Below are 17,896 nucleotides of genomic sequence, written 5' to 3'. Positions count from 1 at the left end.
AAAATTAAAAGAAAACAATATTGATATTGTTATTTTGAAAGTATTAGATATATATAATGTTATAAGTTTAAGCAAACGAGTAATTATGTTAATGTTCTTAAGAACCCAGATGGTCAGGGTAAAAGAATACATTTTTTTTCAAAATATTTTTATAGGTTATATTTTTTCAAAGATGAGGAGTAAAAATTCTATAATTTCCCATTGAATTAGAAATTTCAGCATGTACTTATGATATAGTTTTCTCTTTCTATAAAAATGTTACGGAGCCTGGGTGGCTCAGTTGGTTAAGTGGCCAACTCGATTTCAGCTCAGGTCATGATCTCAGGGTCGTGAGATCGAGTCCCGTATTGGGCTCTGTTGCTGGGCATGGAGCCTGCTTAAGATTCTTTCTCTCCCTCTGCTCTGCCCCCCTCTAAAAAAAAAATGTTATAAAATACATAAGTCACAGGGATGAAAAGTACAGCACAGGAAATATAGTCAATGACACTGCAATAACTTTGGTGACAGATGGCAACTAGACTTACTGTGGGGATCATTTCATAATCTATAAAATCACTATGATTTATACCTGAAACTAATAGGATATTGTTTTTCATCTTTTTAATCTTTTAATCTTATTAATCTTTTAATTCTTCCTGGTGCTCTCTAATGCCTTTACTACATACCTACATACTGTTCCATATACCCTGTGTGATTAAATAGTTCCCTACCTTCTTTGGGAATGCAATACGTCAATGTTTCCTTCTTTTTCTGTAAAAAGCCAGATAGTAAATATATTAGGCTTTGCAAGCCACATGGTCTGTGTGGCCACTACCTCACTCTTCTGATGTAGCACAAGAGCAGCCATAGATAATAAGTAAACAAAAGGATCCGGTTGTATTCCAATAAAATGTAGTCACGGAAATTCAAATTTCATATAGTTTTCACATTTCACAAAATATTATTCTTCCTTCGATTTTTTTTCAACATTTTAAAAACGTCAAAACTATTCTTAGCTCACAGGCTGTGCAGAAACAGTGGGCCAGATTTGGCTCACCACAGGCTTGAAAGATGGAAAGTCAATTATTCTTATAGTATTTAGTTTCCACCTTCTTACTGCTACTCTGTATTTTTTTTCAACTCTCTCAGACAGTGAACCATCCAATAGAGTAGACCCACATATCTGCCTTTCTTAGAACCTAGCGGGTCTCCTGAAGGACTCTGAGGGTGAATTCCCTCAATATAAATTTGTATCTTTGCTTCAAAACCCTGCCCCACAGCATTAGCAGGTCTTGTCTCTTAAGAGAAGGTCATTACAAGCAGGTACTGCAATTCATGCTAAGGTATTTGTTGGAGTGTTGTTTAGAATTGTAAAAGAACCCAAACCAACTCATTAATAGGACATTTGTTATAAAAATTACGGCATTCCTAAATAAATCCATGTAATTCTGGGTAGCTATTAGAAAGGATGAGTTCACCAGTAAGTGGAAAAAAATATGTAGAATAGTTAAGTATAATATGGTCACATTTCATGTACTTAAACTGTGTACAAAACTTTTATTGATCCTGAATTAGTCCTAATGCAAAAAGGCTGCTAAAAAGGGTGCTCACCACTGTCCTAGAAAAACTTCTTATTCTCCAAAGTTTTCTGGTCTTCCCATTAAATCTTTCAAACCACATTTAATGTCAGTTTAAATATACTCACAGATTTACTGAAAGACGAGAAATGGATTTAACCATCAGGTACCAAAAGAGTTTTAGGGTGAACTCTATTTTTATAATCTATCCTGAATTTTCAGGTGTACAGTCTGAAGCTGGATATGAGGTTCTGTTCAGTTTCAAGCTTTTGATATAGCAAAAAGTTGAATTGTCGCACAATTATGTTCCACAGACTTACAAGAGAGCTTTAGCATATCGAGGATAAAGGGATTCCACTCCCGGAAGGCAAATCAAATCATGAAAGGAATGAGTGTTCTGTTGGTAAACTACAAATTTGGGTCTAAAATCTACATCCTAAGACCCATCCATTCATAGAAAACTGTTTGTGCATACTGAACAGAAGCTATTGGAGACACCAAACATTTAATCCACAGACCATCTCAGGAGTCAGATCTCCAGAATTTGTAGTCAAAATATCTTCACCAATTCCCACTCCCTCAGATTCTTCATTAGAAATGAAAAGCAAGGGGCGCCTGGGTGGCTCAGTCGTTAAGCGTCTGCCTTCGGCTCAGGTCACGATCCCAGGGTCCTGGGATCGAGCCCCGCATCGGGCTCCCTGCTCCGTGGGGAGCCTGCTTCTCCCTCTCCCACTCCCCCTGCTTTTGTTCCCTCTTTCGCTGTCTCTCTCTCTCTGTCAAATAAATAATCTTAAAAAAAAAATGAAAAGCAAGCAACTCTCAAAGTCCACATGCTCAAAACCCACCACTTCCCAATACTTTCCTTACCATATACCAAACTTTATATAGTATTCCTAGTATATGTCCTTTACTTACCAAATATTTTTAGCCCTATGTGCCAGATACTGTTCTACATGCTTTATATTAACCTATTAAAATGTCATAACAACCTCTGAGGTAGGTACTATTACTATCTCCCTTTTGCAGATGAGGAGACTGAGGTGGGATAGTTAATTTTCATGTATCAATTTGGCTAATCCATAGTACACAGAGATTTGGTGAAACATGAACCTAAATGATGCTGTGAAGTTGTGTTTTAGATGAGATTAACATTTAGGTAGACTTTGAGTAGAAGCTGATGACCCTCCAATGGATGGGTGGGCCCATCAAGGTGTTGTCGTCCATGCCCCGACCTCCACCCCACCCCAAGAAGAAGGAATTCGGCTTCTACACTGCTTTTGGACCTGAGTTACAACATCAACTCTTCCCTGGGTCTACAGGCTGCTGGCTTACCCTGCAAGATTTCAGACTTGCAACCCTGACAATCACATAGAGCAAGTCCTTAAATCCCCACCCTCCACACACACACACACACACACACACACACACACACACAGACACACACACACACACACACACACACACACACACACACACACTCTCTATTAGTTCTTTTTCTCCAGAGAACCCTGGCCCATACAACAGGTACGGGAACTTGGCCAAAGCCATAGAGTAAGTGCAAAAGTTGTAATTCAAACCCAAGTACTCTAAACCCAGAGACTATATTCTTTTTTTTAATTATATATATTTTTAAAGATTTATTCATTTTTTAAAAAAGATTTTATTTCTTTATTTGACAGAGAGAATGAGGGAGAGAGAGAGCACAAGCAGGGGGAGCAGCAGGCAGAGGGAGAGGGAGAAGCAGGCTCTCCAGTGAGCAGAGAGCCCAATGCGGGGCTCGATCCCAGGACCCCGGGATCAGGACCTGAGCCAAAGGCAGACGCTCAACCGACTGAGCCACCCAGGTGCCCCTTAAAGATTTATTTTTAAGTAATCTCTACACCCAGTGTGGGGCTTGAATTCACAACCCTGAGATCAAAGAGTTGCATGCTCTACCGGCTGAGCCAGCCAAGTGCCACCCCCCCCATAGTATTCTTAAGTCAATGAAGTCAGTGATTGCTAATGTTTGAAGAAAAAAATGTAAAATTATTTACTTACCAAGTAGACATTGTTTGCTGACTGTAGTGAATAGTACAAATGGACAATGAAAGGACTTTTGCTTAGTGCTAGTGCATCCCTCTCAGCTTGTACCTGATGAGTCGTATTTTTGTTGATCATATCTGCTTTTTTTTTAAACAAATATTTTCTCCCAGTTTGCCATTTAGATTTTTTTTTAAAGATTTTATTTATTTATTTATTTGAGATAGAGAGAATGAGAGAGAGAGAGCACGAGAGAGAAGAGGGTCAGAGGGAGAAACAGACTCCCCGCCGATCAGGGAGCCCGATGCGGGACTCGATCCCGGGACTCCAGGATCATGACCTGAGCCGAAGGCAGTCGCCCAACCAACTGCGCCACCCAGGCGCCCGATCATATCTGCTTTTTTGAAAACCTATGGTAGACAACATAACAATACGTTCATTTTATTTTTTATTACAAAAGTGTTGTCAGGTTTCAGAGTTGCCTTTGTGGAAACAACCAGAGAGAGCAAACATAGATGTCACTGTCATTGCCCTCAGGAAACTGTCAGAAAAACAGCTAATATGGTAAAACAAAACTAAACTTTCTTCGAGAGAACTACTTATTTTAGCATCAAGTGGCAAAAGTATCACATCCCTTTTGAGAAGGAAAAAAGAAGTAAACAAATGCGCCCCTAGTGCCCTACATGTTAGTAGAAAAAAAATTCCATTCTACTATTCTTATAACAAATTCAAAGGTGGTAATGTTCCTAATAAGCCCCCAGATAATCAGGAACCTAGGCACAGATAATTAGCAGCTAATAAATTTTCTTTAACTTCTGATTCTTTGATGGATGGGAACTGAGTCAGAAAGAGGAAGAATATAGGAAGTTTGTGTGCCTAGAAAAAAATCTTAATAGTTAAAACTACTGAAAGTTAACAGTCTCAAATGCTGTCTTACAGAAAATGACAAATTACTCTTTTCAAGTTTCAAGGTAATTGGTACAGAAGCAAAACTGTAATATAATCTATATTAAAACTGGGGCACTAAACTGAAGTCAGTAACATTGAGATCAATTGTCAGGATGATTAAAAGACATATTTCTTCCAGAGACTCATTAGAGTAATAAAATCAATATTATTGTGTATAATTAATACACTATAAATTCCAGCCTTATATCCTTCCATACGAAAATTGAGGGAAATTGTCAAAGTCAGTCTGTAACATGATTTTGCCCATCATTTCCCTAGATTGGAAGCTCTGTGAAGGCATGTTTGTTTTGTTCACCACTGCACCGTAGACCCTACACACGAAAGGGATACTCAACAGATATTCATCGAAAAAATGAATTGGTGTTTTTATTTCAACAACTGATAATGACTGATTAGGAAGTATAGAAGGAAAAGCAAAAAATTGGTGGAACATATGAATCAAGGAAGAATTAATTTCAATGGAGTGGGTCTGAAAGGTCAGGTAAGGTTTGAGGAGGAGCCAAGCGATGCGCGACTCCCGGGATCAAGAGCTGAGCCGAAGGCAGACGCTCAACCGACTGAGCCACTTAGGCGCCCTACGATTGCTTTTCTAAGGAGTTTGGACTTTAGCTTGCGAGCCACAGCCTAAGGAGGGGATGAAAAAATTAGGGATTCTATTTAGGGGCCTATTCCAATAGACTAGGTATGTAAATGAAGGTTTGATGAATCTCAAAGATGTTGTCCAGTAAAAAACAAACAAACAAAAAAACCCAGATGCAAAAGACTATATATTGCATGATTCCATTTACATACAAGGTAGAGAAAAGGCAAATCTATAGAGATAGAAAGTAGATTGCTGGTATCCTGGGGCTAGGGGTGTTAGAGGGAGGTACTGCAGACAGGCAGGAGGTCTTTTTAGGGTGATGGATAGTTCTAAAATTGGATTTGTGTTGATAGTTACCCAATCTTTAATTTACCAAAGATTGACTTGTACTTTTAACAAGGAAGGGAGGGGGCACCAGGGTGGCTCAGTTGGTTGGGCGACTGCCTTGCTCAGGTCATGATCCTGGAGTCCCTGGATCGAGTCCTCCATCAGGCTCCCTGCTCAGCGGGGAGTCTACTTCTCCCTTTGACCCTCCCCCCCTCACGTGCCTTCCCTCTCTCTCAAATAAATAAATAAAATCTTAAAAAATAACTGTTTCAAATTTAATGTTTCCAACTTAATCCCGGTAAAGGTCAAGGTGGTAAAAAGGATTCAGAAATCCTGGCGTATCCTAGGCATTGGCGGTGTGAAAAGAAGAGTGGGGCAGAGGCGAGACACCCAGCCTGCCGGCGCTCTTGTCACCCCAAGTAAGAGGCCCCCAATTCAGGGGCAGGAAAGAGGGCCGAAGGTTCGGACTCTTTCCCTTTCTTTACTCCCCGACTTCTTACCTTCACAGCATACAACTTGCCGCCTTTCTGCCCGAGATACACCTTCCCAAAGGCGCCACGGCTAATGGGCTTCACTATGGTGAATTCCTCAATGGAGGGAGGTCTTGGCACCGGGATCCTATTCACGCACTTCCCTGTCACCGCGTCTCCTTCACTCTCCTTCTCGCTCCCCGCAGTGGGCTCCATCGTAAGCCAGCCCAGACGGAAGGCGGCAGCATCAGCTAAGGCCCTTGCCGAGCCACAACTCCAGCCACCTGGGTTCAAGGGAAGACCCCGCCCACGCAGTTTGTCGTCAGTGACGTCACCGCGTTGCCGCGCTCGCCGCGCTCGCCGCGCGGAGCCCAGCGCAGACCCGCCGCGAGCCCAGCGCAGGCCGGCCCAGTCGCCTCTTGTTCCTCGGCACGTAAGTACCCGATGGCGGTGTGGGCGGGGACGTTGGGAAATTCTCCAACCAACCACAGACTCTTCGAGGGCGGTGACGGCGGCCCAATTACTTCATTTGTCATGAGGGAAGAGGCAGAGACCCTTTGGCCTACAAGAGAAAGGGGCTACTGCGCGGACTTGAAGCTCAATCGCAGAATTGAGGTTCCTCCTGACCTCCACTCGAGGTTTGGTGGGGACCCTGCCCTCATCTCACTTTTGCTTTGTTTTCTCTGTTTTTTACTCCTTCGCGACTTCGCACCCTCGCGAGAAATGTAAGCCCCTTCGGTCTGGCTAGTGGAAATCAGAGAATGTGGAGAAACTGGATGAGCGGGAAGCCCGTGGCTGGCCCTGCCATCTGCCCTATAACGGGATGTGACTTGCCTGACTGAAGCGGACTAGGACCAATAGGAAGAATTTTCGATTTACTGTGGGGAGGGTAAAGAGCACCAAATAGTAGCCAAAGAGTTTATCGTAGCTCAAGGCCCAGTCGGAAAAGGAGAATATACTGGAAGATTTGATAAGTTAGGTGTACAAAGATTTAACAGGGTCAATGCCGTCCCCCCTTAAAAAAAAAATAAGACCAGAGAGCTTGGGGAACCCGCGCTTGTATTAGTCAACGTGAACATCAACGAGTTTGCGGGCCAGGGTACCTCAGCGGCTGCAGTAGATACGTCAGTCCCGGAAAGGGGGAACCACAGGCGTAGTCCCCTTTATTGCCCACCTGCCCGGTAAGTAGTGTTGCGTTGGAGCCTTGCCTTCCGGGGCGGATTGTCTGTCGTTGCAGCAGCTGTAAGAAGGGGAAGGCATTTTCTGTTTCTAGGAAGAGTAAGAGCAAAGGGGAAAGGGGAAAAGGAAGGAAGGAAGGGCTCAGCACCTCCCCGCCGAGCCGTGGACAGAGGGGGCACTTTCGGCAGGCGGGTGAGGTCGCTGAGGGCCCGGAGATGTCTTCCCTGTCAAGTACGGTGCAGCCCCAGGTGAGTCCGGCTTCCGGTCCTTTTTTTCTCCACTCCTGTTTGCCGCTTGCGTTTCATAGCAGCTGTTTCTCGTTCGGTCTCCTAGGAGGGAAGCGATCAAGGCAAAGCGAGTCCTAGGGTTGAGAAGAGATCAGCGGCTAGGCTGAGAGTAAAAGGCGGACGATGTAGCAGAGATCGATATGATGGAGACATTGGTTTCTCGAGTTGACAGCGTGGAATTTTTTTTAAAAGATTTTATTTATTTTTATATGACATAGAGACAGCGACAGAGAGAGAGCATAAGCACGGGGAGCGGCGGGCAGGCAGAGGGAGTGGGAGAGAGAGAAGCTGGCTTCCCGCCGAGCAGGGAGCCCGATGGGGCTCAATCCCAGGACCCTGGATCGCGACCTGAGCCGAAGGCAGCCGCTTAACCGACTGAGCCATCCAGGCGCCCGATAGCGTGGAATTTTTAGTAGAGAATCCGTTAGGCATTGTTCAGTGCCGGACATTCTGGGGTGGGGGGTGCGGAGTGAGGGTGGAAACGCCTTTGCCTTAGATGGAAAGGGAGCAAGTAATGTTTTTCTTTCCATCTTATCACCTCTCCAGGGATTTACTGTAACAACCCCGATACCCAATACTTTCTTTCCTTTTTAAATGGAATTTAACTCAAACATGTTGTAATAATTTGAATACCACGAATTCTTTCCTTCCTTCCTTGCCAGGAAAGAGTAATAAACATTTTTAAGTTATTGACTGCTTGCGTTACTATTTGTATTTAGGCTCTTTCCCATTTTTTCATAAAGCAAAAGATAGGACAGAAAAACATCATTCCCAGGGTTTTTCATTGTCTTCTTTCAGGAGTAATCACTTGTGACAATGTTTTGTCCTTGGTTCATTTAAAAATTTTTTTTTTTAAGATTTTATTTATTTGAGAGAGAGAGACAGCGAGACAGGGAACACAAGCAGGGGGAGTGCGAGAGGGAGAAGTAGGCTTCCCGCGCAATAGGGAGCCCGATGCAGGGCTCAATCCCAGGACCCTTGGATCACGACCTGAGCCCAAGGTAGACGCTTAACGACTGAGCCATCCAGGCTCCCCTAAAAATCTTTTTTTTAAAGATTTTATTTATTTATCCATGAGAGACAGAGAGAGAGGCAGAGGGAGAAGCAGGCTCCCAAGGAGCAGGGAGCCTGATGTGGGACTCGATCCCAGGACCCTGGGAACATGACCTGAGCCGAAGGCAGATGCTTAACCATCTGAGCCACCGAGGCGCCCCCCCAAAATCTCTTTTTTTGATGGCAACATTTTGATAGGTTTTTTTTTTTTTTGGAGTTCTCAGTTTTGCAAATAAGCAGTTTGTGAACACATTCAGATTTTAAGATAATTTTTAACACTTTAGTTTCAGCATATAATTACGTTTCTTTGTGTAACCCCACTGTCTTCGTTTTTTAATTTTGTTTTGTTTTTTTGCTAGTACTGGCTGGATAATCGAAAATGAAGTGATTAGTTATTCATTGGGCATCAGTAATGTGCCTGCCAGGTGGACAAAACAAATGTGGAATCTTGATGGTGCTATGAAGAAAAATTGAATAGGAGTTAGCCAGGTGAAGAGTGAATGGAAGTGAACAGGTATCTCAGGTATATGCAAGGATATCTGGAGGTCCTGAGAAAGGGAAGAGCTTAGCTGATTGGAGGAACCAAAATAAGGCCAGTCTGGCTAGAATGTAGGGATTAAAGGGTGTGATGACAGAAATGAGATTGGGGAGAAGCCTTAGGCAGATCATACAGGAAGTTATATTAAGGTACTTTTTGTTTTTAAGATTTTATATATTTATCGGGTGAGGGCAGAGAGAGAAGGAGAAGCAGACTCCCCGCTGAGCAGGGAGCCCTATGCAGGGCTTGATCCCAACGCAGGGCTTCATCCCAAGACCCTGGGATCATGACCTGAGCCGAAGGCAGATGCTTAACGGTCCACCTATCCGACTGAGCCACAGGCGCCCCTAATAAGGAACTTCGGATTTCATTTTAAGTGTATTGGGAACCATTGAATGTTTTTAAGCACAGAATGCCATGATCAGATTTACATTTTCAGTAGATCACTCTGGCTTCTATGGAGAATGTAGAAGGGCAAGAGTAGAAGTGTTTTCGGTTAAGGATGTTATTGCAGTAACCCAGGAGGGGGATAACGTGCCACTAAAGTGGAAGCAATGGTTATGGAAAGAAGGCGATGAGTTAGCTTTTTTTGTTTGTTTTGTTCAAAGAGTAGAATTTTTTGTTGTTGTTTAAAGACTTTATTTATTTGTCAGACAGATAGTGAGAGCAGGAACACAAGCAGGGGGAGTGGGAGAGGGAGAAGCAGGCTTCCCGCCAAGCAGGGAGCCCGATGCGGGTCTCTATCCCAGGACCATGGGATCATGACCTGAGCCGAAGGCAGACGCTTAACGACTGAGCCACCCAGGCGCCCCCAAAGAGTAGAATTTAATGAGGGATTGGATATGAGGGATGATGGAAAGAAGTGTTTCTGGTTTGATCAGCCGGATGCATGAAAATGTTATTTACCAATATGACACTATCTGTGTAACCAAACTCAAGGGGTTTGCCACTTGAGATGCATCAAACTGAAGGAAACCCAAGGGAGTGTTGAAAACAAAGAACTTTATTACTTGTTACAAGTAAGGAGACAGATGGTTCTCAAAGCACTCTCTTGGTGGGGTTGGTATAGGGAAGCTTTTATTCAGTGTATTAGGGGGTGGGGCAGGGAGTTCACGTAAGCACTTCGGTTCAGTTACTCGTGCCCAGAATGTCAACATGCTAGTTCAAAAAAATAGTGGAAAGCTCCGCCTCTAGGAGATCTTGGTAGTATAATGAGCTAAAGGTAACTTCAGGACAAGTCAGAGGGGCTTCTCTGCAGTTGTCAGGTCCAGTCCAGCACATACTGGCTCCCATAAGGGGCTGTCAGGGGAGACAACAGCTAGTAAGGGGCTCCCAGGTGAAACATGTCTCCTTGGCTGGAACTGTTGGTTCTACAAAACAAAACCTATTCCTTCCCTGCTTTTGTCCCTTTCCTTCCTCTCTTCTGCTGATAGCTTTCCGCCCTCTTACTTGAGTAACTTCCTATTGCATCCTCGCTTACATCTGGAGGAGTCCTACCAGTTGTTTGGAAAAGGAAGTCTGACTTGACCTATTGAAAACAGTATCAAACCTTTTAAAAAACTGAACTTCAGAAGTTTATATGAAGAAGACTCAATTTTAGGAGAATGTATCATCAGCTGGATGGAGAGTTAGTGGTATGTGATGTTGGTAGAGATGGTGAAGGTATTTTGTGTACTATAGGCAGGCTTTAACTGGGCTCCTATAGGACCCTTATGCATTTTATGCTTTGAAAGATGGTAAACATTTGTAATTCCTGGTTGCTTAATCCATTGAATATGTCTGAATTTATTTTTTTTAAGGTTTTATTTATTTAGTTGAGAGAGAGAAATAGAGAGTGAGAAACAGCATGAGAGGGGAGGGGATCAGAGGCAGAAGCAGGCTTCCCGCCGAGCAGGGAGCCCGATGTGGGACTTGATCCCAGGACCCTGAGATCATGACCAGAGCTGAAGACTGACCCTTACCAGACTGAGCCACCTAGTCACCCCATGAATATGCCTGAATTTAAACTGAAGTTAGGAAAGATACAAAAGGTGAACTTTTTCATTGAGAAGAGATCAAACCATCTTTTAGCAATTTAAATCCTTTTTTGAATGAGAAGAGCTATAACTGATTGAAATAAAGCTTTTCAAAGAAATAGGCAGAAAATATGTATCCTAAAATAATTTTGATTCCTGTAGTTTTAAAAGAGCTTATTGTTTCTTTCTCACCCTAAAAGTAATACATGCTCATTGCCAAAAATGCCAAAAAGAAAAATACAGAGAAGAAAGTAAAAATCCTCCATAATCTCATTGCACAGATATCATATTGTAGAATGTATTCCTTCATACTTTTTTTTTTTAAGATTTTATTTGACAGAGACACAGCGAGAGAGGGAACACAAGCAGGGGGAGTGGGAGAGGGAGAAGAAGGCCTCCTGCCGAGCAGGGAGCTGGATGCAGGACTCCTGGGACCATGACCTGAGCCGAAGGCAGATGCTTTATGACTGATCCACTCAGGCGCCCCTCCTTCATACTTCTTACCTCTATACAAATATGTGTATGCATACTTTTTTTAGAGGATTTTATTTGAGAGACAGAGAACAATGGGGGGAGGGGCAGTGGGAGAGGGAGAAGCAAACTCCCAGCTGAGCAAGGAGCCCAATGCGGGACTTGATCCCAGGGCCCTGAGACCATGACCTGAGCTGAAGGCAGATGCTTAACTGACTGAGCCACCCAGGCGCCCCCTTTCTCGTTCATTTTGCTCAAAATTTCTTTATTCATTTAAGAAATAACAATAATAGTTGGTGGCTTTTTTTTCCCCTCTGGAAGTCATCAGTTAAGAGCTCATGTTTGAGTAGGGCAGTGGGGGGGGGGGGGAATAGAAAGCAGAGACAGAAGAGAAGTATAGTTAATATGATTTCATGATTATGGAATGTAAAAAGTTAGGGGAGAGAGGAAATCTAAGAAGATTCATGTTTCCAGGTTGTACACTAGCATTTAAATGGGACAGGAAGAATGAGTAGGACTTTATTGGATGAAGAGAGGAGAGCGGTGGGAATAGGGAAGACCAGGTTTTTTTCTGTATATGTTGAATTTGATGGAATGTCCACGTAGTATATTTTCGGTAATTGGGTAATTGAATACGAGGAGTTTCTAGCTGGAGATAGAGCTTCTAGGTTGGAGGTGCAGATTTGAAGAATTATTAGGCGAAGTCATAGCTTGGACAAAGATTGAGCTTGTCCATGGTGGAGAAACATATAGAATGAGAAGAAGGCCAGTGAACAAACCCTGGGAATACCAATATATAAGGGGTGGATGGAGGGGTAGGAGTTAGTAGAGAAGACTGAGGAGTGACTGGGGAAATGTAGGAGAGGAAGTAGAGGAAGTGATGTTGAAAAAATTTAAAAAAATATTTCAAGGAGGAGTATTAAGTGTATAAAATGAAATTACTGGAAAGAAAGTTGGATTTAACTTTTAAAAGCTCTTTGGTGGTAACCTTTTCAAAAGAATTTTTGAGTTGTAAGATCTATTATTTACATGACTGGTACTTTCTATGTCCAAATATGGAAAAATAACACATCAAGTAAGGTCCCACGTGACTTTTTTGTAACTGCAGTATCTACCCAGACAGGGTCAAGGGAAAATGGTCTAGCCTGGTGAGTAGACTTGCCAACATTTTTCCATAATTGTCAAAACCTAGGAGTCAAGTGTGAGGAAAAGTGTTGTCTTTCTTACCTGTCTCTTGTGGAGATACTTGAGTTTTTCCTCAAGTCCTTGATACACTCTCCTGGATGAATACGAAAACAAAACAGCAACAGGCAGGAAGCCACTGTCGGGCCCTATCTCTGATATGGAATCATGATGCAGCTGTATTTTGAGAGTTTTAAATTTTGATCAGAAATAGTTGACAGACCTGCAGTTTGGAGCCTTTTGACCTCTTTTAAATATTTTATTGCAGAAAACTGGTCTAATACCAAGGAGAAAATATAAGGTGATAACGCTGAATATAATAGTCTCACTAGTTTAGGAATTCGGTGTCAGTAAAAACAGTCAATACCTGACTATTTTTGTTAGTGCTGTCTCCCTTGATCCTCTTTTCATTTGCCTTCTTCTAATGTCTCCACTTTTACTGCTCCTTTCTGAATTTCATCCCTAAAGAAAGCGCTAAGGAAAATTGTCTTGGAATCCAACAGTATGAGAACACACTTCTACCATATGTATGTTTGACATATATGTGTATTTCCTTCTAAGGTCATGGGCTACCTAATCTAAAGTGTATCTCATATTTTATTAGTTTCTTGTGCTAAATTTCTTTGTATCTGTATCACAGTGACAGAGTTACTGATGATGGTCTGCCAAGACTGAAAGCATTTTCTGGATTGTCAGAAATTTTCATCTGATATAGTTTTAATGTGACATGCTTTTACACAGTTTTAATGTGACATGCTTTTATATTTTTTTCAGAAATTGGTAAACTGTGATTTAGCAAGAATATATGGCCAGTTAGATTACCAAGTTTTTAACCATCTATGTATATAAGATAACTCACTCTGTTTTCCCCCAAATGAGCCCTATTGATCTTTAATGATCAAATCCACTATTTTCAAGGTGGAGTAAATAATTCATCTTATATTTTGGATGGAGTATTTTTGGCTTTTTTTTTTTTTTAAGATTTTATTTATCTACTTGACACACACAGAGATAGCAAGAGCAGGAACACAAGCAGGGGAGTGGGAGAGGGAGAAGCAGGCTTCCCGCTGAGCAGGGAGCCAGATGTGGGGCTCGATCCCAGGACCCTGGGATCATGACCTGAGCCGAAGGCAGACGCTTAACGACTGAGCCACACAGGCGCCCTGTTTTTGGCTTTTTGACTAGTTTGTCAACAACTGCCTTTAATAGGTGAACTATGTTTTTAATTCTATAAGAAATTAAGAAAAACACTGGAAACAAAACTCAATCAATAGTGTGTTGTTAAACTGTGTATGATAGTTATATATTTTTCTATAATTATCCCGGTCACCTTGTTGATTCATAAGTACCATAAAAATGGTATTAAGCCCTATTTATTTATGTATTTTTTTTTAAAGATTTTTTTTTTTTAATTTATCTGACAGAGACACAGCGAGAGAGGGAACACAACTAGGGGGAATGGGAGAGGGAGAAGCAGGCTTCCCGCTGAGCAGGGAGCCCGATGTGGGGCTCCATCCCAGGACCCTGGGACCATGACCTGATACATGGTCCCTGAAGGCAAATGAGCTGAGGCAAATGGTTAATGACTGAGCCACCCAGGTGCCCCAAATTAAGCCCTATTTAGTTGAAAATTTATGTGATCTTTTCATTTTTTTATAGGAACTTTTATTGTGTAGAACATATGGATAATCATCAGGATTCTCTTTTTTTTCCTGATTAAAATAAGATTGTTGCTTGTTTGACATTATTTTCTGATCATTATGTCATCTATTCTTTTTATGCCTTTATTCAGATGGGTATAGAAATACAGGAATCTCCAAGGCAAATACTAAGAAAAACAGATTCAAGGAAAGGTGTTCTGTGAGATAACCTTCTGACTGTAATCATGTAGAAAACATCAACCCAAATCATAAAAATTTCACATAATGCAGTTGTATTAGAGGCTCCCAGAACGACACCCAGATTTGGTTATTCACTAGAAGAACTCACAGGTCTTAGCATGTTTGTACTCATGCCTTTGGTTTATTACGGTGAAAGGATACAAAGCAAAATCAGCAGAGAGGAAAGGTGCATGGAGTGAAGTCTAGAGGAAACCCAAGTGCAGGCTTCTAAGAATCCTCTGCCTGTGGATGTGCTTAATTCCTCCAGCATCAAGTGATGTGTTTAATTCCTCTGGCATCAAATTATGACAACACGTACGAAATGTTGTCTGCCAGTACAAGAATCTTATAGAGACTCGGTGCCTGAAGTTTTCTTGAAATGATAATCATGTAGGCATCTTCTCCCTAGCGTATACCAAAATTCCAGGTTCCCAGAAGGAAATCAAATATACAGGATAAGTCACCTGGTTTGTACCAACACTTAGGCACAGCCACTCTTAGCAGCTATGGAATGGTGGGAACCCTCCCAAAATCCAAGTTCCCAGATACCAACCAAGGGCCAGCCATTCAAGTGGGATCTAATGGTGGCAGTCTTTGGCCTGCTGTATGGAATCTTTTTTGCACAGGAATTAGAGCCCTGACTTAATTTTTGTTGTTGTTTTAAGATTTTATTTTGACAGCAAGTAATGACAGCAAGTTTGTTGTTTTAAGATTTTATTTTGACAGCAAGTAATGTGATGGTATAACATGGTACTGGTTTCAGTAGCATAATCTGTATTAAATTGAAGTGCTGGTTACTTTTTTGACTTTTGGTGAATATTTAACAGGTATTTGTACATAAATTACTGGGGCAATATTAGGTAATTATAATCTGTTTTTTTATCTTATTAAACTTTCATTATGATTCTTAAACAATGATTTCCGATTTAAAATTAGAATAAAAACTCTTAATTATATAGATAATGCAGTTTTGTTTCATATGGTGGTGAATCCCTGTTTATAATTATAAAATAAGATTCGATTATATCATTGTCAGTTATTTTCTTGCCTAAGTATGCAATTAAAATTATTTGCTTTATGTATTTTCATATACTTCAATTTGGTGGATAATACCTGTATTCTGTTACTTCGGTCTTTATCTTAATTTTCATGGTGGCTGTATCTTTAATACATGGTAATAGCAGGCTCAGTGGATACCTTTTTTTTTCTTCACGATAAATAGACCTTACTTTTTTAGAACATTTTCAAGTTAGCAGCAAAATATAGCAGAAAGTACAGAGAGTTTCCATTTACCCCATGTTGCCATACATGCGTAGCCTCCCCTGTTGTCAACATCCTGTACCACAGTGATAGATTGTTTTATTTACATTAACTCATCTTTACCATCCAAAGTCCATAATTGACATTACGGTTCAGTCTTGATGTTGTACATTCTGTTGGTTTTAACAAATGTATAATGACACGGAATAGTTTCACTGCCTTAAAAGTCCTCCGTGCTGTTTCTATTCATTCTACTCCCTTTGCTGCAACTCTTAACTCCTAACTTGAAAAGTTTTCCTTTTTCCAGAATGTCCTATAGTTGCAATCATACAGTGGATATCTTCTTGAATGTTTATTTTTTTAAAGATATTATTATTTATTTGAGAGAGAGAACTTGAAGAGGGGGAGGGGCAGAGGGAGAGGGAGATGCAGACACCCCCGCTGAGCAGGGAGCCCGATGTGGGGCTCGATCCCAGGACCAGAGATCATGACCTGAGCTGAAGACAGATGCTTAACCACCTAACCGACTGAGCCACCCAGGCGCCCCTCTTCTTGAATGTTTAAAAAATTAAAATTCCAAGGTAATTGAATGTAGTGATTCAAGATATTCTTTGTCCTTTGTTTTGTTTTGTTTTGTTTGTGTTCATCAGTGTAGGATCTGATGACATATGCCTTACAGACTGAAAAAGTGTGATTTCTGTAGACATTTGTCACATAGTGGGGAGGGTTGAGAACAATGACATCATGTACTGCTACCTAGCACTAACCATTGGTACCATCCTGGTCTAAGAGGTGGGTCCAGATAGACTCTCTAGCAATGAAAGTAGATAGTCTCAAGAGGTTATACTTTATAAACCAGAATCACTAAAATCACTAAAATCTTTCATACTTACCTGCAATTGGAAAGAAGGCCAGAGAGAGTCTGTTGGTTATGTTTCGCCATGCTACAAAGTACAGTGGTATAGACCAAACTTTGTGATGACATGTTTCATTCTAAACTTAAGTCTCTGCTGAAGAGCTGGAGAAGTTCTGTTGTGTTACAGCAAAATAAATATAGTCTCGTTTAACTGCTCCTAGTAGTGGAAGTCCAGAAGAATCATGTTATTTAAGTTTGACATTGTCAGTCTATGATAATGATTCTGCTAATGATAGCACTTTCTGTCAGTCTCATAGGGTTTGGTTACAAGGTATCACATTCTGATAAATACCGTTCTCTTCTTGCATTTGGTAAATGTAGAGGAGAAAGTAAGATTTCTTAATGCATTAACTGCCTACCAATAATATAATTAATAGTCTTTCCAGTGTGGTTTCCAGGTGTGGTCTTGAAGGAATACTTTTTAACAAATACTTTTTAACAAAACAGTCTTATACTTTTAATATTCTTAACAAATCATCAGTCTTATACTTTTAATATTCTGTATTTTCCTATTGTTGATTTAAAATGTATTTTACTTTTCTCTTTAGTGGCGGATAAGATTTCTAAAGAAGAGTCTTTAAGCAGGTAGGATTTTTATGGAGTCTTTAAAATTACGTGTTAACTAAGGGAATGCAGAGAAAAGCATTTGTTGAGTTCTCTGGGCTAGACTAGACACTATATTATGTGCTTGACATTTATTACTTATATAGTCATTACAACAGCTTCACAAAGTAACTCTGCTATTATAGCCTATTTTTTATTAGTCAGCTGTGGTGCAGGGAGGTTGATTAATGGACCTGTGATTGCATAGTTAATGAGTAGCAGACCCATGATTTGACTGTCAGCCTGTGTGACTCCCACATCCCTTCTTTTGTCCCTCAGCAGCACAGGGATTAAGATACAGATCCTAGTCAGATCAACTCATTCAAATTTAGTTATGTGCTACCCCTGATTTAGAGTTTTCTTAAGAAACCAGGTTCGTTCAAGCATTTGTCCTAATATATTTGACAACTAGTGATAACTAGAGGTCATTATTGCAGTGGTAACTAGTCTCTTGTTTTTACTGTCAAAGATTTTAGGGTGGATCTCAGTTACCTATGGCCACAGTACATAGCTTTTACACAAGCAAGACCTAATCAGGCAAATTCTTAGATATAGTGATGTCTGCTCTCCTTGAGATGAATGATTTTT

At 41.1% G+C, this 17,896-nt stretch overlaps 2 protein-coding genes and 1 pseudogene across 3 annotated transcripts in view; 1 reads left to right on the top strand and 2 right to left on the bottom strand.

Annotated features, from left to right (window-relative positions):
• LOC114225859 (serine/threonine-protein kinase greatwall-like) overlaps nucleotides 1-6,318 on the bottom strand; it is a 36,164-nt pseudogene extending 29,846 nt beyond the window's left edge. Inside the window, exon 1 of the transcript XR_015768847.1 lies at nucleotides 5,955-6,318. The product of XR_015768847.1 is annotated as a serine/threonine-protein kinase greatwall-like (transcript). The remainder of the gene's footprint in view (nucleotides 1-5,954) is intronic.
• Nucleotides 6,319-15,499: 9,181 nt separating this feature from the next.
• The window catches only part of LOC148163745 (uncharacterized), a 105,363-nt gene continuing 102,966 nt past the window's right edge, over nucleotides 15,500-17,896 (bottom strand). The window contains exon 5 of the transcript XR_015768850.1: nucleotides 15,500-16,862. The gene's annotated coding sequence lies outside the window, so the exon portion shown is untranslated. The remainder of the gene's footprint in view (nucleotides 16,863-17,896) is intronic.
• LOC114204213 (ankyrin repeat domain-containing protein 30B-like) overlaps nucleotides 15,562-17,896 on the top strand; it is a 27,988-nt gene continuing 25,653 nt past the window's right edge. Inside the window, exons 1-2 of the mRNA XM_088026035.1 lie at nucleotides 15,562-16,370; nucleotides 17,254-17,290. Coding sequence (XP_087882161.1) covers nucleotides 16,346-16,370; nucleotides 17,254-17,290 — 62 coding nt within the window. The 5' untranslated portion in view covers nucleotides 15,562-16,345. The remainder of the gene's footprint in view (nucleotides 16,371-17,253; nucleotides 17,291-17,896) is intronic.

This window comes from Eumetopias jubatus, unplaced genomic scaffold (assembly GCF_037043125.1).
Source record: "Eumetopias jubatus isolate StellerSeaLion01/CBP00866 unplaced genomic scaffold, mEumJub1_p1.0 scaffold_8, whole genome shotgun sequence".
Taxonomy (NCBI): Eukaryota; Metazoa; Chordata; class Mammalia; order Carnivora; family Otariidae; genus Eumetopias; species Eumetopias jubatus.
Note: the sequence above shows the minus strand (reverse complement) of the source record. Positions and strands in the feature narration are given on the sequence as shown.